The sequence below is a fragment of the Nelumbo lutea genome, chromosome 7 (genome assembly GCF_056320005.1).
Source record: "Nelumbo lutea isolate HS-2025 chromosome 7, American lotus-T2T, whole genome shotgun sequence".
NCBI lineage: Eukaryota > Viridiplantae > Streptophyta > Magnoliopsida > Proteales > Nelumbonaceae > Nelumbo > Nelumbo lutea.
Window position 1 is genome coordinate 7,228,368 of NC_142690.1, and position 22,266 is coordinate 7,250,633.

Here is a 22,266-nt window from a genome sequence, read left to right on the forward strand (position 1 = left end):
TTGGGGCAGTTTGAGAATTCATCTGAGTGGGTGATCATAGTGACAGGATCAGCCCCTTTGTCAGACAAAGGTAAAGATCGAGAATGCACTCTCTCTGATGGAAACCAAACTGCCGACAATTGATTTCAATCGTTGGAATTTTGTTTTGCAAAATTAATATATATATATATATATGTGCGGTTTCAAAATGTTTGCAAATGGTTTTAATTCCTGGGATCCATGTGAGTGGAGAGTGCAGCACTGTTCCTTGCAGCCGAGGGAGAGGTCCTCTCTTGTCGGGCAGTGCTTGATCATTAAGGGTTGAGAGGTTAAGTGTAAGGCCATTTGGGATAATACCTGATGGGCTAATCTTGCACCTGCCCACAGTCCTTGGGTTTTTATAAGATGGCTTGGCCCAGGGACCACTTAATGTAAGTGTTGGGCCCATAGGGTCCATGTGATGGGCTCAGGGGTTCACTGGGCTTCTCAGTGAATTCGGCTAGGCCTTGTAATAAAGGTTGGGTCAAACCCATGTGGCTGGTGTGTAGATCAATGCTTGGGTCCCATGCCATACAAAGAAGCCCAACCGGGAAGCAGACTGAAAACTAGTTAAGCTCTAAACACTTAATGGGCCAAAATCCCATTTCGAACTGGGCTAATATGATCACCCATTTATGGGGCGGATCTGAGATTAAAGTTAGCAAAAGGATTGGGCTTTTAACCTTATCCACTCCGAGAGATCATATTCAAATCAGATTTGAATCTGGTAACCTCCTGATAAGATCAGGACTAAGCTAACTTAATCTGCAGATAAGATTAAGATCATCCCCTATCCAAATACTGATTTGGATTGGGATAACTCCTCCATAGGAGGTTTCTTAATCAAGAAGAAAAGAGGAGAAACCCTAAGAGAAAACAATAACAAAATTCAAACTAAGGAGTTTGTGCAAGAAATCATATTGCGATTTTGAGATAGGATCTCATACACACTCCAGAGAGAAGAGAAGTGATTTCAGCCATCTTTGTCTCAGGAGTTCTCCTCCAGCCGCCGCCATTCTTTCTGACAACATTCGATCTTTGAAGAAGAAAGAAATCAAGAAATCAATTCTTGACATCAGTTTTGCAGAAAAGACAGAAAAAGATTTGGTGCTCAAAGTTTCCAAAGGGTTCTTGCGAAGGATTCAGTGTGTAGGACGCACTCTGCTGGTTCTTGGTGTCCTCTTTGGGCGTGAACACCAACTTTGGGAGATATTGCTTCTCTGGATCAGGTATAATCCCTCCCTTGTCTTTGGTTTAGATCTGGTTCGATTATGGTTCAAGTAGGATCCTTGAATATTGTATTCTCAAATTAGGGAATATGATTCCCAGTAGGAAGAAGGTAGGAAAATTTTTGAAATTCGCCCACCCATTCCACAATCTCTATGGCGTCCATACGATGGATCCTACCATTCTTTCAATACTCAGACCTATGGTGTTGATTATTTGGAAACCTTTGCACCAGTAGCTAAGTTGAGTTCAGTTTGTAGCCTTTTATCTCTAGCAGCCACCTATTCATGGCCCTTGTTCCAGCTTGATGTCAAAAATGCATTCCTCAATGGTGACTTATAGGAGGAGGTATATATGGACATTCCAGCAGGCTTTTATGAAAATGTTGGTAAAGGAAAGGTGTGCAGACTCAGAAAATCTCTGTATGGACTGAAACAGTCACCTAGGGCTTGGTTTTATAGGTTCAAAGGGGCACTCATCCATTTTGGATACACACAGACAAAGTCTGATCACACCTTCTTTGTGAAGAGGAGAGATGCTCTAGTGTCAATTCTGATTGTGTATGTGGATGATATAATGGTGACAGGAAATGATCTGGAAGAGATTGATGATCTCAAAAAATCATTGCAGCAAGAATTTGAGATCAAAGATCTTGGTGAGGTCAAATACTTCTTGAGGATTGAAGTTGCAAGATCCGAGCATGGGATCTTCATTTCATAGTGAAAGTATGTACTTGACCTACTACGGGAGACTGGGAAGTTGGGGACCAAATCAACAGACACTCCTATTGATCCAAATCATAGAATTAATGGTGTGGATGGTGAGTTGGTAAAGGATGTGGGGAGATATCAAAGAATGATGGGCCGACTACTGTATTTATGTATGACACGGCCAGATATTTCTTATGCTATCAGTGTTCTGAGTCAGTATATGCATGCACATCGGGTTCAGCATTGGGAAGCTATTGAGAGAATACTTGCATATCTGAAAAAGCACCCTGGCAAAGGCATTCTTTTCTCAAATCATGAGAATCTGAAGCTAGAATCCTATACAGATGCAGACTGGGCAGGATGCTTAGACAACAGGAGGTCTACATCAGGAGCGTGTACCTTTGTAGGTGGAAACTTGATCTCCTGGAAGAGTAAGAAGCAAGCGGTTGTGACAAGGTCAAGTGCGGAAGCTGGGTATAAATCCATGGCTCATGGTGTCTCAAAACTTCTTTAGATTAGATCTCTTTTGAGTGAGATTGGGATGAAAGCAAAGGAACCTATGATGTTATACTGTGACAATCAGGTTGCAATCAATATTGCCCATAATCCAATTCAGCATGATAGGACAAAACACGTTGAAGTTGATAGAAACTTTATAAGAGAAAGGGTAACAACCGGAGAAGTTTATTTGCCTTATGTCTCTTCAAAGTTGCAGTTGGCTGATGTTCTCACAAAAGGGGTGGCAAAGAATAAGCTTGAACATGATCTACGCAAGTTGGGAATGTGTGACATTTACTCCCAACTTGAGGGGGAGTGTTGAAGATTAATTAGTGTTATGATGTTTTTCCGAATAGATGTTTTATGTTAGTTGTTAGATAGGAGGTGGGGACCACAGTAGTTATGTGAGTCCAAATTTTATTATGTTTTTGAGTATTATATATGTTCTATTATGTTTTGCCGCCTTATAAGGGCATAGTTGTCTTTGTATTGTTCTATTATTTTTAGTATAAATAATAAGTGAAGGAGGCGGCCAGATGATTGCTCTCTTTTCTTTTCAACTTTTCTTCTTCTCTTCTTCTCCTTCTCTCTTCAAGAAACTACTTTTCTTTCATATTTTTTAATTCAGTAGATTTCTACTCAACTTACCCTGCATGTTTGGGCCATATATCCCTGGTGGGAGATACATGTAAGCATCTTCATGTAACTCTCCATTCAAGAATGCATTTTTCACATCAAGCTAACATAGGGGTCAATCTGAATGAGTTGTCAAAGATAATAGAACCCTCACAGATGTCATCTATGTATAGCCTTTTGCAACCAACCGGGCTTTGTACCTCTTAATAGAACCATCAGCATGAAATTTGATGGTATACACCCACTTACAAGCCATTGGCTCATTCCCTTCAGGCAAATCAACCACTTTCCATGTGTCATTCTTATGCAATGCCTCTATCTCGATTCTCATAGTATCCCTCCATTCTGGAGTAAAGAGTGCTTTTGATACAAACTTGGGTATAGTGTGAGAAGAAACATAGGAAAGAAAAGAGTAATATGAATAATGAAGGGTAAATAAGTCCATAAGAAAGGTGTTTAGAAATACAATGTGCAATATATTTCCGTTTACCTTTTCTAATGGCAATAGGAACATCAAGGACGGGGAAGGGAGACTGCAAGGGTGTGAGCTGAGCACTTGTTGTCTCTCCAGTAACTGGAAGTGTAGAAGGCTCATGTGATGTAGGAGAAACAATCTACTCACTGCTGGTCTTTTGTCGTTAGTACCACCTGTGAATAGGAGGAGAATGAAGAGGCAAAGGTAGAGAAACAGGAATAGTGGAAGGACTAGGAGATGATTATTCCCCCTGGACTTGACAAAAGAAGACTCAACAGGAAGCGGAAGGGGGAGTACAAACAACTGTGACAAATACTCCCCTTAAGATGATCCATAGAAAGGAGTAGACTCAACAAAAGTAATATCCATTGAGACATAACGAGTCTCACTACTAGGATCAAAGCAACAATTACCCTCTTGTGTTGAGGCATAACCAAGGAAAATGTACTTAAGGGCCTTTGATTCAAACATATGTCTCCTAGATACTAGGAATGTGTACATAGAAAGTACAGCCAAAGACCCAAAGGGAAGAGAAAAAAGCTTCTTATTTGGATAAAGAAGATTAAAAGGAGACTTAAAGCCCAAAACTCTAGATGGCATATGATTGATTAGGTATGTTGTGAGAATAGCATGCCCCCAAAACTTTATAGGAACATGTGAAGCAAATAAAATGCTCCTTGCAACTTTAACTATGCGACAATTCTTCCTTTCAGCTACTCCATTTTGTTCTGGAGTACGAACACAGGAGATCTGGTGGATAACCCCAAAGTCAATGAGATAAGAAGTGAGATATTTCTCAAAATATCTTTTGCATTATCAAACTGAAATATCTTGATTCTTGTATCAAACTAGGTAAGGACAAATTCATGGAACTGTCTCACAAGTCAGGGAACCTCATCAGGAGATCTCATAAAAAATAACCAAGTATATCGAGAAAAATCATCAATGAACAAAATAAAATATTGATAGCCACCCAGAAAAGGCAAGTGGTACGGCCCCCACACATCAGAGTGCACAATATGAAAAGGAAAAGTGGATCTCTTATTACTCAAATGATAAGTGCTTCTACAATGTTTTGATAACTCACATGACTCATAATGAAGACTAGACATGCTAATTCCTTTAAACAACTCTAGAAATAAATGACTCAAAGCAATAAAGGATATATGACCCAAACGAAAATGACATAAAATGACACGACTAAAAGACTCTAAAGAAGTAGACCCAAAAGAAGCTCTCCTAGGTTGTCCTTGGCTTTGTCCAGGAGTATCCAGGAGATATATTCCATTTGCCTCATGGCCACTCCCAATCACCTTTTGATACTTCAGGTCCTAAAAAACATAATAAGAAAGAAAAAAAAGTTACACTGTAGTTTAAGGGTTTAGTTAGGTTACTCACTAATTTCAAATTAGTGTGCAGCTTAGGGACATGAAGGATATAAGTAAGGGAAAGGGAGTCGGTGGCCTTGATGAATCCCTTGCCAAAGATAAGAGCAAGAGAGCCATCGGCTAGGGTAATCTTATCACGACCAGAAAGTAAATCATAAGAACTAAACAGAGTAGAAATATTGGTCATATGATCAGAAGCTCCATAATCTATAATCCAAGGGATTCTACAATTACCTGAAATGGCTACATAGTTGGTAGTATCACGTATACCTGAATGAGAAAATGCAAAAGCAGTTGGATTGCCTGAAGGATTGGAGGAAGTGGCTGCACTCTCAAGATGACTAATCATTCTCCCATATTTCTCATACTCTGCCTTCATAACCATGGTTTCAAATGTCGCCCGACATATGTCGATGTCGAGGCTCACCGACATGAAAGTGGATGGTAATATCAAAATTACATTATGTCGGTCGACATTTCCTATATTTCGGAAATGTCGACCAAATCAGTCCAAATAACCAAAAAAAATACAGTTTTTCCTATTATGTCGACAAGATGTCGACTAATGTACATTAAAAATATAATATATTAGTATATTATATTAATATAATACAATGTATTAATATAGATAATTCCATTAATAATTTCTATTTAATATTTCAAATAAAATATTTATAAAAAGAATTAACAAAATATAAAAACAAAAGAATAAATTAATTCCTTTATAATATAAAACATAAAATATTTTTCAAGTAATAAAATAGTAACTAGTTAGTATTTTTAAAATATATATTAAAATCAGAAAATGTTTATTAAATTTTATAATAAACCATATTCTACATTTAATATAAAAAATCAGAACAAATTTTATACTAAATCATAATTTATTATAAATTTAGTATTAAAAATCATAATAAATTCATTAAGTTTTATAAGAAATCAGAATTTATCATAATCTTAATACTACAAAAAGGAGAATCAGTTTATTAAATTTATAATAAAACATAATGTATTATAACTTTAATATTTAAAAGATCAGAATAAATGTATTTCTATTTTTTTTATCAATAATTGTGGATTGAATTAATATTAAAAATATGAGAAAATTACAGGGCAAGGGGGCTAAACAATTTTAGCTCCCAAGAACAACCATTAAGCATCAAAAGAACAAAAATTACAAGACAGCCCAAAAAATAGAATGTTTGTTCACCCCTTGTCTAGCTAGACCATCTACCAAAGAGTTTGCACTTCTTTTTACCCATTTGTATTGGATTTCCATGTCCTTAGTCAGCCACTTGAATTTCCTCTTTTCATTACTGTAATTCCAAAGTCTAAGACTATCATTTTTCAGCCAGTTTACCACCACTTCAAAATCTCCTTCTGTGATCAACTTGTTAATATGCATATATTTGATTCTTTGTACCCCTTCAAGAGCTGCAAGAATCTCTCACCCCAACTGGTCCAGAATACATAGCTAACAGCTTCCCTTGTTCATTTCTTATTACTCCTCCTATTCCGGATGGCCCTGGATTGCCCAAGTTGTTGCCATCAAAGTTCAGTTTAACAAAGTCATGGGGTGGGGGGATCCAACAAAAATTTGAGGCCTTCCTCATTGGAACAAGTTCTGCTATCACCTTCCACTTTCTTTATAGTTCATCAACTGAGAATTCTGCGAACAGAGCCAAGGTTTTCAGCCAGTGTATAACCCTAATGTGGATGACCTCCAGCATTGCTTCCAAACTTCTCTCCTTATCTGTAAATATTTGTGAATTTCTCTCCTCCCAAATAGTCCAACAGACTGCAGCCCTCATACACCTCAAAATAAACTTGGTCCTTTTTGTTGGCCGAAACGGCATACATGTGAATAGGCTTTGCACATTCGAAGGGGGGTCCACCTGCACCCAAACAAAGAAGTACACCACTCCCAAATGATGTTAGTGAACTGACAGGAGATTAGTAAGTGATATCCAGACTCACCATCAGCTTTACAGAAGACACACCAGTGAGGACAAAAACAACTATTGGGTCTTTTTCTTTGAAGTAAACCTATTGTGTTAACTCTTTCCAGAAAGGCTTCCCAACAGAAACTCCCAACCTTAGGAGGTATAGGATGACACCACACCTCTTTAACAGGGAAAGACAAGCCAGTAGAAGAAGAATGTGTGAGAGCGCTAAAGAAAGAGGCACAAGTGAAAGAACCAGAGGGGGTGAGAGTCCAAATTCTACTATCTGCCTTTGTTGTCTCTAGAAACACCCCTTCAAGAATGGATAACAGTGATGAGATACCATCAAGCTCTGTGTCCCTGATATCTCTTCACAGGCCCAAGTTCCATCCGACCCCAGAAATAGAACTAGAAGGAACAATGAATGAAGACACCGGTTCATTTTTAAAAGTGGAAAGGGCAAAAAGGCTTGGGAATTGGTCTTTTAGGGAGGAGTCCCCAATCCAAACATGTTCCCAAAAATTAATGAGATTGCCTGAGTGCAAGTCATACCTAATCCATGGAGAGAACAAAGGTAGAATAGTTTGAATAGCTTTCCAAGGAGATGCTCTTGTACTCCTTGCCAGAATCCCAGAGTCCCATCCATTTGCTGCAACCCCATGAATACTTTCCACTATCTTCACCCAAAGTTTGTCCTTCTTCAATGAGAACCTCCAAAGCCATTTCCCCAGAAGAACCAAGTTCCTATTCCTTAAATTCCCGATACCCAAACCTCCCTCCCTCTTCTCCTACAAACCATCCCACCCCACCCTATGGTCCTTCTTCTCCTCCCCCGAATCCCAGAGAAAGTCTCTCATTAGTTTCTCTAATCTACTAGCCACCTTTGTCGGAATCTTGAAGATTGACAAAAAGTAAACAGGAAGGTTAGCTAAAATAGACCTGATTAGAGTGGTTCTCCCTCCAAGAGACAAATAGTTTTCTTCCAAGTTGCTAATTTCTTTTCAAACCTCTTCACAACCGGAATCCAAACTTCACCTTTCTGAGGGTTATCACCCAATGGCAAACCAAGGTAATTAAGGGGCCAGTTTGCTATTGCACATTCTAAGATGTCTGCAGCCTCAGAGATCTCCCCCTCGCCCATATTTACCCCAACTATACCACTCTTCTCAAAATTCACCTTAAGGTTTGACATTTGCTCAAAAAGCGTATAGTGAGCTTCAAATTTCTAACCTTGTTAGGGTCCCCTGCTTCACAAAAGAGTATGGTGTCATCTGCAAATTACAAATGTGTGAGTGGCACAAGCTCCCTCCCAACTCTCCAACCTCTGATTAAGCCCTTGGAATCTACTCTATAAATTAGTCTCCCCAGAACTTCGGCTACCAAAGTAAATAAGAAGGGAGAGAGGGGGTCTCCTTGCCTAATCCCTCTCAAGGCTGGGAAGAAATCGACCACTGTCCCATTTACCAGTATGGAGTAATGGCAGTTCCTGATACAACCCAAGACCCATTTGCACCAATTATCCCCAAAACCAAAATTAGTCATCACCTCCATCAAGAAAGACCAATCCATCAAATCATAAGCCTTTTCCAAATCCAGTTTATAAATCAACCCTTTTTTCTTGGATCTCTTAAACTCCTCTAAGCTCTCGTTTGCTATCAGAATTTGATATGTTATCTGTCTCCCCTTCACAAAGGCTCCTTGATTATCTGCTATAATTGTTGGGAGCACTTTCCTTATTCTGATGGACAGTACCTTGGTGATAATCTTATAAAGGTTGTTGACTAGGCTGATCGGCCTGAAATCCTTTGGGTGACATGCATTCCTCTTCTTAGGAACCAGTGCAATAAAAGTGGAGTTCAGGCCTGGGTTGATCACCCCTTTAGAGTGGAATTCATCAAACACAATCCATAGATCTTCCTTTAATATCCCCAGCAATCTTGATAAGAAGCCATCGTAAAACCATATGGGCCTGGTGCCTTTGATCTATCCATAGAGAACATTGCCTCCCTTATATCTTCCACTTCAAATTTCCTTTCCAACCAATCCCTATCCTCTATCTGCAAAGTTGGCCATTCCATACCCTCAATCCACACCCTATTATTTAGGGGTTTTCTAAAGATAGACCTAAAGTGATTTGCAAAAGCCCCTGCTATTTCTCTTTGGGTGGATATTGTAACCCCTTCAGTCTCCAGACTTGATACAAAATTCCTTCTTCTTCCACTTGCCATCGCATGAAAAAATTTGGTATTCCTATCCCCTTCCTTCAGCCATTTACACCTTGATTTTTGTCTCCAACTTATTTCCTCCTGAAGAAGATAATCCTCTAACTGTTTACGCAAATTCCATCTTAGCTCCTTATCTTCTTCTGTAAGACAACCCCTTTCTTCCTTACCATCCAGGTCCTCAATTTGTACAGTCACTATTCGCTTTCTTTCCTCTAATCTCCCAAACTCTAACAGATTCCACTCCTTGATTTTGTCTTTCAGATATTGGAGCTTCTTATGAAACCTCATTCCACTCCATTTCACTGTTGGATTGCTTTCTAGCCTCCACTCTTTGACTTTCTTTATGAACCCCGGATGTCCTAGGCACATGTTTTCAAACCTAAAGGGAGCAGGACCAACACTTCTCACTTCCTCCCTACAGATTACAATAGGCCAATGGTCTGAAGTCACCCTTGAATATGCTCTAGAGTTTAGAGTCCCCCAATGTTCTTCCCAATCATTTGAGAAGAGAAATCTATCCAGCTTAGAGCAAATCGGGTTCACTTGGAGATCGAACCAAGTAAAACAGCTGTGTGATAGTGGGATCTCTTTAAGCTCGTAAGCATCCACAAATTGATTGAATTTCCTCATACTCAAGGTCGATCTCCGCCTCGGACTATTTGTCTCTTCCAGGAATCCTATAACATTAAAGTCACCTCCAAGACACCAAGGCCCTTCCCATAGTCCCCTTATATCGGCCAATTCTTCCCACAACTTCCTTCTCTCTCTGTAATCATTTGGACCATATACATTGGTAAGCACCCATTCAAACCCATCCTCCACTTGTTTAAACTAAAAGGAAATTGAAAATTGGCCTATTAACTCTTCCTGACCTATGAGTATTTCATTCATCCACATTGTGACAACACCCCCCGCAGACCCCCAAGAAGGCAGAGCCGCCCAGCTAATCCCCCTGCCTCTCCAGACACTCCTTGCTCTCCTAATGTCAAAATCTGCTCTCTTAGTCTCCTGCAAAAGTACCACATCTGGGTCTGTTTTCTTGATGGCCTCTTTTATTACTGCTCTCTTCCTAGCACTTGCCAAACCTCTGACATTCCAGCTTAAGATCCTCATCTAACTATCTTCTTTCCCCTTAGACCCTCCTGCCCTCAGTTATTCCTCTTCCTTCTTTCTCCTTTAACCTTCAAACTTCTATCTCCTCCCACCTCCTTTAGCAGCCTTTAAGCCTCACTCACTCTTCTCCTTTTAGATTTTGCTTCTTTTGTCTTTGTTTTCAAAAATACTTTGAGAGAATTTGGATCTTTCAATTTGCACCCCAGTTTCTGTACAAAACCCGCCATAGAATCCTCACTAATTACATCTCTTACACTTGAGTTTCTACTTCCCTCCCCTGTTGTTGTTTCCCCCCTTCTATCTCCTTCTTCCTCAGAACCCTCTACTCTAACTCCCTCTGACCCTTCCTTTTGACTGTTTTCCACCACTGCTTCAATTAACAGATACTCTAGGATTTCCAGGATTCTTTTCTTTTTTTATGTTTCTCCTTCATTCCCTACTTCTCTCTCCTGACCCTCCCTGTCGCTTCTATTTTCTCTCACCCCATCCCTTCCTTCAAGGGCTGCAGCCTCTGGGTTGGAATCTGTATTTGGCATGGAAGTCAAAAAGCAACAGTTAGTGTCACAAAACGAAGGGACACGGTTACCTGGGTTGTGGTGGGGAAGATTGGGAGTGCTGGAGTTGGATACAGAAACCGTCTGGCCCTGATAAGGAATGTGGGTTCCATCTGGTTCCAAGGCTCGGTTCTGATTAGTTAGCCTTTCCGTCACCTCTGTTAAACAGAGATCACAACTCTTACCCACCTGTTTATGCCTCCCCACTGTATCCCCGTATTGCTTTTGAGAAGTCTCGAGGGATCCCTTACAAAAAACCTGTTCGGCAAGGAGATTTTGAGATGTAGCTTCTGAGTGAGTTAGAGTTTCCACCCCCAGAGTTCAAAATGTGTTCAGCGACAACAATGTATGGCTCTTCCTCAGCACAGTGAGACGTTACCGCACCTGGTCTTTGTGAGAACAATGTATCCAGATCAAAAGTTGCAGCAGCTTATTTCTCTGAAAACTTCTCACCCAAAACACTGCCTAAACTGGACTAGCTATCCGAAACTTCTTCCACGTCTTCTTCCTCCATTTCGCAGTCCACCCAGCCCTCATCAAAACCATCCTTTTCCTCGAGATGAGCTCGATCGTACCTGGGGTTTGGTCTGTCTTGTGATGTTGGTCCCTCCCTGGGTGTTTCAGGAACTGCGCGAGGCACCCACCGGAGAGTACTTGAGCTTCACTCTGACTGCCTGAGATCACCTACAGCGCCCCCGTCAAAAATTTTCGAAGAAGAAGAAGATAGACGATGTCTATCGTCTATAGTCCCCAATCGTCTCCCCCGACACACGTGCTCACTTAAACAATCACGTGGGTAGGGATTCCCCCTTCTGGCTGAGCCAATCAGTCCACCCACCGGTTCAGATGACACGACCTGCAAAAATCTCCCTTTCATAACCACGTCAGCGAAGGTGTCTTGTCCCTTCGAATTACCAGCTAATTCAAAAAATTTTGAATTTATTTCTTTTAATAGATTTCATGGATTTTGGTTCTCTCCCACCGACTTTTCAGCTTCCTTTCTAAGCTGCCCCCTATGTTCAGTCTTACCCTCCAGCAGTAGGCCCCTCGTAGTCCAACCCTCCACGTCAGCATCGTCTTCTGCCTTGGGTCTTCGTCCCCACAGCTCTGCCTCCACCTCTGAAACCAACCATACTTTAAACCATGTACCTTCAGCAAGAACCTCTATTGTTCTTGGGAGCGATTCCGGTCTCACCCCGACCATCCTAACCACAGCAGCACGAAAATCTTGCAGATGGACTTCCTCCATTTCTCCGCCCAGCAGCTTCACAATATTTCCCAGATTTGCTTCACTCCAGAGATGGAAGGGAAGACCTACCAACCGTTTCCATCTCATTACACAACGGTTTCCAGTTTTGAATCTGAATCAAACCTTCTTCACATTCAAAAGATGTAAATCCCCTGATTTTTTCATCGTCAATTCTCAACACTGCCTTCCTGTCTGAGAATGGTTTCAGAGCAACCTCGGACTCCAGCTTCAAGTTGTGCACCACTGAGTTTAAGACCTTCCTCCAATCTTGTATTGCTTTGCTCGCTGAGATCACCATTCTCCGCTCCCAGTCTTCTTTCTCACCCTCAAACCACAGCTTCACCCATGTATTAGAGCTCGAAATAAGTTCACCATCACATCGACAGAGACAAGAAACTGCTGCAACCCCTCCGCAAAGGCCATCCAACCTTGTTTCTTCTTCCCTTCCGGTAAGCAAAGCAATTGTCTTCTTGAGTCGAAATATTCTGTGACCATGATGAACCAGCCTTTACCATTGCATCTCAGTTCCACTTCGTACCTCTTCTTTCCCAGTTCGAAGACATTTTTCCATCCTATTGTCCTAACCGATTGAATAACACCATCAATAAAGCCCTTTAACCATGCCACTCCTTCCTCAAACAATAGTATTGTGGCCTTCCTATCCTCCCTAATTTTTAATAGGTTCTTTCCTCTGGCCCTTCCGCTCTCAAATAAAAATTTCTTCGCTTCAATAATCAGTTCAGACTTCCATCTATTCACCAAATGAAAAACTTCTCCACTTCGGCTTCCCATCAGTTCAGTCTTTAGTTCCAATCCACTAGACTTTTCTTGCCTTGAGAACCATGCCTTTTCCAGGTTTGCTTACCTCTGAAGATGTGTTTTCTATGTGTAGTGCAGTAATCATTCACTGCTAATTAAAACAAAAGGGAACATGTTTTGATGATGACACAAGGCTAAAAAATGATTCATCTATATCAACACTCTCAATAACCATGAACCAACTCACCAACTAAAGAAAAGTGAAACCAACAAAAGAGGATCTGAAAACCATTGCCTTCTAGGATTCCGATGCATTGGACTATTGAGATCTGATGGTGAAATAGACCATAAGTGAACAGGCACACAAGTGAAACCCACAAATGTATTTCTATTTACTAGTGTGATATAAATATATTAGCATTTATAATAAATCAGAATTAAAAATAAGAAAAGAAAATATCAGATAACCTTGTAAAAACATCAAAATGCATAATAAATCAGTAAATCGTCATTTACTAATTTGTTATTGATCTTAGTTTTTTTGCTTTATATAATGATTGGTAATAAGATAATAGTCTAGAAATATGTATTAATGCTTCTTTTATCATTTTACAAAATATCTTTGCATGTTTCCACATATTTCATAATATTTCCACAATGTCTCTAATTTTTACAATATTCCCCCTCGACATTTCCGACATATGTCCTATATTTTGGTAAGCAACATTTCCATCGACATCGACATTTTAAACCTTGTTGATAACAACTAACTGCTCACTAGTGGCTTTCTCATCAGTTGCACTCCTGTCACTATCTGGAACTATGGCTACATTGGCATTCCTAGTCTTCCCATTTTTTGCCTTCTTTTTAAAACAAGGTGGAAAAAGGTTTGGATGTTGTTAACATGTATCCTTGGTATGTCTCGGTTTCTTGCAATATTCACATATAACCTCTTCTTACCTACAGCCACCTTAGGTTTCACCACCATATTAGCAAAATGGTCAACTAGAATTGCCCCTTGAACCTGAACCAACCTCCTACTCTCCTCACTGCTCACCATGGCATAAGCCTGAGACAAAAATACATTGTCTCTAGCTAGGATATTCTGCCTGGTAGTGCCAAATTCTGGATTCAACCTTATCAGGAATTCAAAGACTCTATTCCTCTCAACTAATTTCCTATATGTTTTTGTGTCCTTTGTACTTTCCCAGACAACAGTTTCCATGAGATCAAGGATTTCAGCATTGAGAAATAGATTGCTAAAGGTCTCTCCCACACCTCAGATTGTTCATATCACTTTTTAACTTATATGATTTGGCCACATTCAATTTTTGTGAATAGGTTTCAGCAACACTGTCCCATATTTCCTTAGCAGAATTCATCCACAGATAGTGCTGACTAATTTGGGGTTGCATCAAATTCACTAACCACCTAATAATAGTGTAATTCTCTTGCAACCATTTTTCAAGAGATGGGTCATCCTCCCTTGGTGTTTTCTAACTACCAGAAATATATCCCCACTTGCCTCTATTACAAACATATATCTTTACTGACTGTGACCATGCTAGATAGTTAGTCCCATCAAGCTTGATTGTAGTCACAGCCAATAAAGAGTCTACAGGTGCTCTCAGAACCTGTCCAGACTATGAGCACAACTTATTTTCAACTCTAGAACCATCCATCTTCCTCAAAAATCCCAAAACAATTTTCAGATGACAAATAAGGAAGACAGAAAAGAAAAACACCCAACACCAACCTTCATAGATCCCCAACAACACAACTATGCCTTACCCGGTACCTGGGAGAAACTGAGAAATAGCAGCCGCTCCTTGTAGGCTTCACAGAGCTGAAATCTGCTTGGATCGATCTTCAAGATAACCAAAAAGGACCACTTCAACCACTGAGAGCCAAGGTGAAGCCTCTTGTGGGACCCACAATTAGAAATCTCCAATTGATTAGGGTTTTTGGGAAAAATTCCAAAAAAATGTTTGAAAGGTGAATAGAGTATCTTCTTTTCTCCAAGAAGCCACAACCAACCGGGCCAAATATCTTCTTCAATCAATCATTAATTCAATTCTCCATACACATTGTGTATGGGATTAAAAGGAAGAGAAAAAAGGAAAAGGAACCTAGCCCTGATACCAAGAAGAAAAACCATCCCCAATAAAGAAATAAGAAGCCTGATTAAAAAAACGTGGAGAAACAAAAAGAAAACAGCAAAAGAAGAAGAAGAAGAAGAAGAAGAAGATAATGATTGAGGAGAAAGGGGTGAAAGAGATGAGTTGTTCGTACACTCTCTCCTTTCCCTAACCCTTTTCATTAAAAGATTAATCACTAATAATCAGAAATTACAAGTAAGCCCTTAGTGGGGCGACTAGCTAATTAAAACATAAGATGCTAATGCTAACAGGCTCATAAGAAAAGGCCCATTAACAAAACAGAACATAAACACAAAAAAAAATAAAAACACAATTGTGGGCTATGGGCCATTTGGCATCTTCTCTACAGAACCACATTTCCTAATGTCCCATTTGTTGGAGAAAATTTAGACATGCAATAGCAGCTTGGAAAGTCAAATCTCAATGACAAGACAGCAAGAAGAAGACTCACAAGACTCATTTTTCCAGACGTTGAAAATATATTCATTACCATTAAAATTGGTGGTGGAGTGGCTCAATGACCCAGACTATAATTTGATGTAATAGGAATGAGATAAAGAAGTTCAAATGGCTCACTAAAAATATGAGTTTGGGAGTACAATAGATGAGATTAATAAAATTTCTTTTTGAGGGATGTTTGTAATGCTAATTTCAAGTGATTAATAAAATTTCTTTTTACTCATTTAAAAAAATGCATTCATTACCATAACTGTAATCAAATGCATGCATATGCAATACTTTCATTTTTGAGGTTGGAACAACTCATACCACAAGATTAGATCACTAATTTCTACAAGATTACACCTGTTTAAGTAACCTACAATAACTAAGAATAGGCTCCAAAGCTGAATTCTCAACGATTCTAGCTATAGAGTAACAAATGCTAGAACTGTACAGCAGCACAGATCAGAAAATAGTGTTTTTTTAGACAGAAAATTAAATATATTTAACAAAAAGAGTATAAAGGATGTATAAACCAAGGCAAAGCAGAAAGAGTGGTTTACAAGGGAGAACAACCCAGCTGAAGGCAGAGATTGTGGAAAGCAAGAAGGAAAAGATGAAATGGCCAGAAAACATAAGGAGCCTACCCTTCTATACACCCATACCCATGAATGCATGAAAAAACCAAAAATCAGTACACAATCAAACAAAAGGAACACTACTAAAAATGACAATAAACCACTACTCCTATGCACTAGCACAACAAAGAGTAACCAAGCTTTTTTTTAGAGTAAAAAGAGAAACCAAGCTATCCCCAGAAAGAAAACAGCCAAAGATAATGCTTGTCAAGAGAAACCAAAAATCAATAGACGATAAAAAGGAAAAGCCAGCAATAACGAACACCTCCCAAAAAGCCAAAACCAGTGCAATGCTTGTCTCCTTAAACTCTCCTTTGCCTCTTCTTCCATCACTTTCCATGCCACCCCTTTTAACATCTTATAAAGCTCTAACTCTGGCACGTATGGTTCATCTATATCCCACTTATAGCCTACCAATGCCCCTTGTAGAGAAAGAAAGAGAAGAATTTTCTAAGTAAAGAGTAGGGCTGTAATCAGATTGGACTCGGATCAGATTCAGAAAAATCTGCACCCGATCCGATTACTGAAAACCTGCATCCATATCCAATCAGATTTATATAAATTCATATAATATAATATAATATATAGAATATATTTTTATAATTTTAAATATAATTATTTAAATTGTATATATTAAAATCAGATATTGATTTTAGTCGGATCAGATGGGGTCAAATCCGAATCCGATCCGATTATTAATCAGATGTAGATTGCAACATCCGAATCCGATCCAATTACATAAATGCATCATCCAAATCTGAGATAATCACATCGGGCCTTGGATTTTCGGGTATCATTGACAGGCCTAGTAAAGAGAAGAAGAAAACACAGATTACGTATTTACTGATACCCGTTTCCACATTTTAGATTGGCTGCTAGTACATCCTGAGCTTCAACTTTCAAGATATTGTAGCTATAACATTTCCCAAGGCGAGTCAAGCAGTGTAACTCTACCCCCTAATGCTCCTGTCTCTTTCATCTTTTTCTTCTCTTTTTTTTCTTTCTTTGTCACTCTTTCTATGTTCAAAAACACAATTAAGTCCCCCTGAATCTGAAGCTAGACCCTGCCATATCATATTCACATTGTTTCATGGTTGATTCTAATGTATAATTTCTTTATTTTTGTAAATAGGTTTATGCCCTTTTATACAGTTCTCACATTAATTAACACTTTTCAATCTATCAAAAAATTTACAAAAACTATCAAGCAGGAGGGAGGGGTAAAAGAGAGAACAATTTGATAACCATTTCCATGTTATCAACCAAAAGGAAACTGGAAAGAGAGAAAAAGAAAACCAATACTTACAACTTGAAGTAACAACATTTTGATAATAATTCCATGGGACTGGACGTTGAACCATTTCTCCTCCATCTTTTACAAGAGGTAAAGATCCTGGTCTTGGGATAGAACCTATCTGAGTGCCACCAGTCTTGTCCCATGAAAAATGAGCACCACACCAATACTTTAAATACCAATGCAGACCGGATGTAATTTCAACTGCTGTGGTGCCTTGAATCCTGATAGAAAAAATAAATAAATAACATCAAATGTCATCAAAGTTGTTACCAACCTGAACAAATTCTGAATGTATTATGGAGCATATGGTTTCATGTTTGCCTTAATAAATACCACAAAAAAATACTAAAGCATATCTGAGGTCATAAGACAAGCTAGAAATAAAACAGATTTAGTACTTTCAACCACCCATGTTGTTCTTCAGAGAGTTATGACCTACAGGTGATGTTCAAAAGATTGGACATTAACTCGAAGCTTGTAACATCCAATGTTCAACTACAGCATGTAATAAAAATCCGACCAATTTTTTCTGGAAAATAACCAAGTTAATCAGAAGGATGTGAGATTAGCACCAAACTGAGTCAGATTGACCAGGTTCCAGGTTAGCATAGCCACTTCCAATTATAGATTTAGTGATTTAATTACTTTAGATATGAGTTGAGAGAGAGATTACCACATTCATTCATAGAAAAAGGCAACAAATTAATATACATAAACAGAATAAATGAAAAATGTGCAACTGTAGAAGCTCTAATGCATTGATCTGTACGCAGATCCTTTAAAGCTATGAATTTTCAGTCCATCAGTGTCTTCAATACTCATTTACTTTTTCTTATTTTCAGCAATAATAATCAAAAATACTTCATAATGAAATAAGAGAAAGTAGAACACAGACACAGACACACAAGATGGGCATCATACAAAGAGCAACGAGTCAAATACAGGTACACAACAAAAAGCATGATATTCATGTGCTCCACAAGTTTTTTTTTTTAATTTTTGACTTTCTGCTCTTAATTAGGATCTTTTTTTGCAAAAAAAAATTGAGGTCACTTTAGATATAGGTTTTAGTATTTAATTTCTTGTTTACTTTCTTTGGTTGTACAAGGTGACAAGTATGTGAATGCTCACAATGCCAAAGCAGGTAACTATGAGCAAAATGTTCTGATCTCATTTCAAGGGAGTTGCTTTCACAAGAAGAAACGTCTCAGCGTAAGTATATATATATAGTCACTTCAGTTTTTCAAAATTGAAAAGACTTTAATAATTTAATTGAGAACTCTTTCAACTCTCTTTGATTGTATGATGCTTCCTTTCTCTAGAGGTGTGTCCTATAAACCCAGACTGACACTACAATGTCCTCAATTTTCTCTTTTATCTTACTCTAATACCCTCTCATCTGTTTCTTTGTGATTGAAATTTTTTTGATAGGTACAAGTAATTCTGTATGTTTACACATCACACAGTAAATTCATGAGGATATCTCATTGAACATCACTTTTTCAGTTGGAAAGATGCTTAGGGAGTATCAGAACATCAAAAACATAAATTAGAAGGCAGTACATTCTCTAATTCTCAGAAAACCTCAAAGCCATACATTGTAACAATAAGTAAAAAATCAGAACAATATTTCATTTCGAAACAAAAAGAAGATACATACAAAATCTCCGGTCCATTCCTGTTTGAAGCATCGAAATTTTTTATCCAGAAGCAACTGTAACCTCCACAAGCATCCTGAAATAGGAAATTGAATAAAATCAAAATAAAAAACTATAATAGAAACACATCTCAGTAATCAACTCACATAGAAAAGCATTTCCTTGGTCTTACTCGCCAAAAACATATCATCCCCTTGGAAGTTAGATAAAACAGCGATACAACTTCACTTAGCATCAAAACCAATTGAAGAAATGATGGAAGTTAAAGTACCCTGGGAATTATGTTAAATTCAAAACTAGACAAGTGGGTCGGCAACAATCTCTGAAGAACTGCCTTAGCTGCAGCCTCTTGGACAGACGGAGAGGCTCGTTTGCCATCAAGACGTTTCAGTAAGACCTCCATTTCTTCCATATGAGAGGAAGTTAGAGGGACCAGGATAAGAAAGACGAGAAGCAGAGGTTGCAAGGTCAGCATGTTCCGGTTCTTCTCCTGAACTGGAGAATGCAGAGGACGAGATTAATACTCACGACAAGACCAAACGAACAATCATTTTGGTCCTTCTTTGGCAAACATTGAGAGAATCTAGCGGAATATTTATCAGAGGCGCCAAGCTGTATGGGCCCACTCGTGCATCTCAATCAGAGTATCGCAGAGTGTCGCACTGTATAACTTTTCGTATACTGATAATCATAAAACCTCCTCCCCTAAAGTTTACCAAATATCTGCAGTTACCTATGAAAATTCTAAACTTACAAAATTGCCCTTATAACTTATTAAGGCATCATTCAATATAATTTAAAATGCCAAATTAAATTTACTAGACATAACGTTTTCATATTTCATAACCCATAGATTTTGTTTTATAATAAATGAATAATTTTTATAGGGCACTTTAATAAATTTCCATCCAAATTGATAGATACAAGGGTAAAATGGGTACTTTTGAAAAAACAAACATTTCCATCTATGACAATAAGAAAAGGGATGTAATTGCATGTTTTTTAATACTACATTGAGGTTTTGTGAAAGTGAAACCTCAAGGAATATTTTTAATATTGTTAAAAACATGATGGGAGGTTCTCAATGTTATATTTTATCCTAAGGGAAGGGGTGGATTCGAGTCGAGCCAAGCCGAATAGCTAGCTATTCGAGCTCAGCTTGCCAAGGTAGTACGAGGTTCGAGCTAGAACCTTTAGCTTGAGCTCGACTCAAGTCAAAAGCTTGTAAGCTCGAGCTCGGCTCGAATTTATAAAATGTTTTATAAAAATAAAGACATTTATATAAAAAAATATTTTCATTTGATATTTAAAAAAATTAAAAATTATAATAATTAGTTATTATTATATATAAAAATAAAAATATTGTATATATTATTTTCTATAATTTTATGTATATATGTATGTATGTATGTATGTAACTATTCGAGCTTAGCTCGCGAGCCTCACGAGCCGAGTTATATTAGGCCCGAGCTCGGCTCAACTAATACACGAGCCTATAAGTTGGGCTCAAGCTTGACTTGAAGCTCAGTTGAAACCAATCCAAGTCGAACTTTTCATGAGTCGAGCTCAAATAGCTTGTGAAGAGCTCGACTCATGGCCACCCATACCAAAAGGGCTTTGACAAATCAAAACTCCTTTGAATTTTGATAAATATTTGGTTTTTATGATAAAAGGTTGATTGGTTCTAAGTTTTTTTTTTGTACGATATCTTTCTCATATCATAGTCAAATATTATTTCAAATTCTTTTATGATTCAATTTTACGGTATTTAAAATTCAATATTGGGATTACAATGCCTACCATAATTTAATAATGGGTATGACACTAAATAGAATGGAATAGTGGACCATGATTCATGTAGTTGACCCCATATAGTTGGGATAAGGCTTGGACACCTATGCTTTCAAGTTGGTGTGTTTATACGAAAAAAAGTTCTTATGCATAGAGCTCTTAACTATTGATTTTTATTGTATTTTGGTTGTTTTGCCGCCTTTTAGGAATATACCTTGAGTTGGACAAAGTTTCTTAGGGGGTGTTTTGTGGTACGATATGGTTGAGAATATACCATGCTAAAGTAGTTCTATATTGTGGACAATAACGGATAGTTTTGACCTACACCACACTCACATAGACATTCTTTAGCGTACTAGTAATTAAACACGTGTTGCATGTGAGAAAATTTTCTTCATATTAATTACTTGAATTTTAGATATATTACAACTAAGATAAAAAATTGAAAATCAACAAAAGTAACAATATGATTAAATAACTTAAATATTTATTATTCAATTATAACATAATGGGTTTTTTTGAAAAGTTTGATCACGAACCTACCATCTAAATAAGAGAAAATAGTTTTGCTTTTAGATTAGTTTTAAATTAGGGAAAATTATAGTCGGAGCTGACTGTGTAGTTAAAATTAGGTTATAAGTTGGTCCATAAACCAACAAAACTCTGACAACTGGCTCTACATTTCAAATTATAAAAACCCTCACCATGTCATCAAACGCTTATGTGGTTGTTGCCAACATGAGACTCTTAATCAATGTTGGACACAAAAAAGCTTATACTAAAATTGCCCTTTAATGTTGGGTGATTAGAAAATAAATAAGGGTTTTTACTCTCTCTCAATCTCCCTCACACTTCTCTCATTCACAGTCATATTTATTTGCTCAATGACAATGTAACTTGAAAAAAAATAAAAATGGTTTTTGGTTTCTATATTTACATTCTCTATATCAATTTCTCTCATTCTCTCTCTACCTATCATTCTCTCTCAATCTTTCTCATTCTTTTTCTTGGTTGTTTTCCCTTATTTTCTATTGTTCTCCTGCTCCCCTCTCATTTTTTTATTTCCTTACACACTTATATGGTATTACTCATATCATGTAAAAGAACATGAGACCAACTTGGTATGGTTCAAAAATCATTAAACCACTTTGATAAAAAATCACAAGAAACTCTTGGCTATGAAATTTTCAATAACTGGAGAACGATAGAGATTGAGGGAGAAGGGGATATTGACCGAGAGGGAGAAGAATGAGAAAGATTGAGGGGGAACAAGAGAGAGAGAGAGAGAGAGAGAGAAGAGAGAGAGAGAGAGAGAGAGAGAATTGGCTACAGACTAAAGCTGAGAGCGGGAGGTCGAGAAATGACTATGAGAGTGAGAGAGAAGGAAGGGAGATCGAGAGACAGAGGGAGTGGGAGAGAAAATGAAAACCTATTTTTGGTATAGTTTTTTTGTTGTATCCAACGGACTAAGAATCTCATGTCCGCAA

At 38.1% G+C, this 22,266-nt stretch overlaps 1 protein-coding gene across 1 annotated transcript in view; it reads right to left on the reverse strand.

The window, feature by feature from the left end:
• CYL1 (alpha-N-acetylglucosaminidase family / NAGLU family) overlaps nucleotides 1–19,680 on the reverse strand; it is an 83,584-nt gene extending 63,904 nt beyond the window's left edge. The window contains exons 1-3 of the mRNA XM_088954958.1: nucleotides 19,260–19,680; nucleotides 18,991–19,064; nucleotides 17,340–17,551 (exon numbers count right to left, since the gene is read on the reverse strand). Coding sequence (XP_088811084.1) covers nucleotides 17,340–17,551; nucleotides 18,991–19,064; nucleotides 19,260–19,463 — 490 coding nt within the window. The 5' untranslated portion in view covers nucleotides 19,464–19,680. The remainder of the gene's footprint in view (nucleotides 1–17,339; nucleotides 17,552–18,990; nucleotides 19,065–19,259) is intronic.
• Between the last annotated feature and the right edge of the window lie 2,586 nt (nucleotides 19,681–22,266).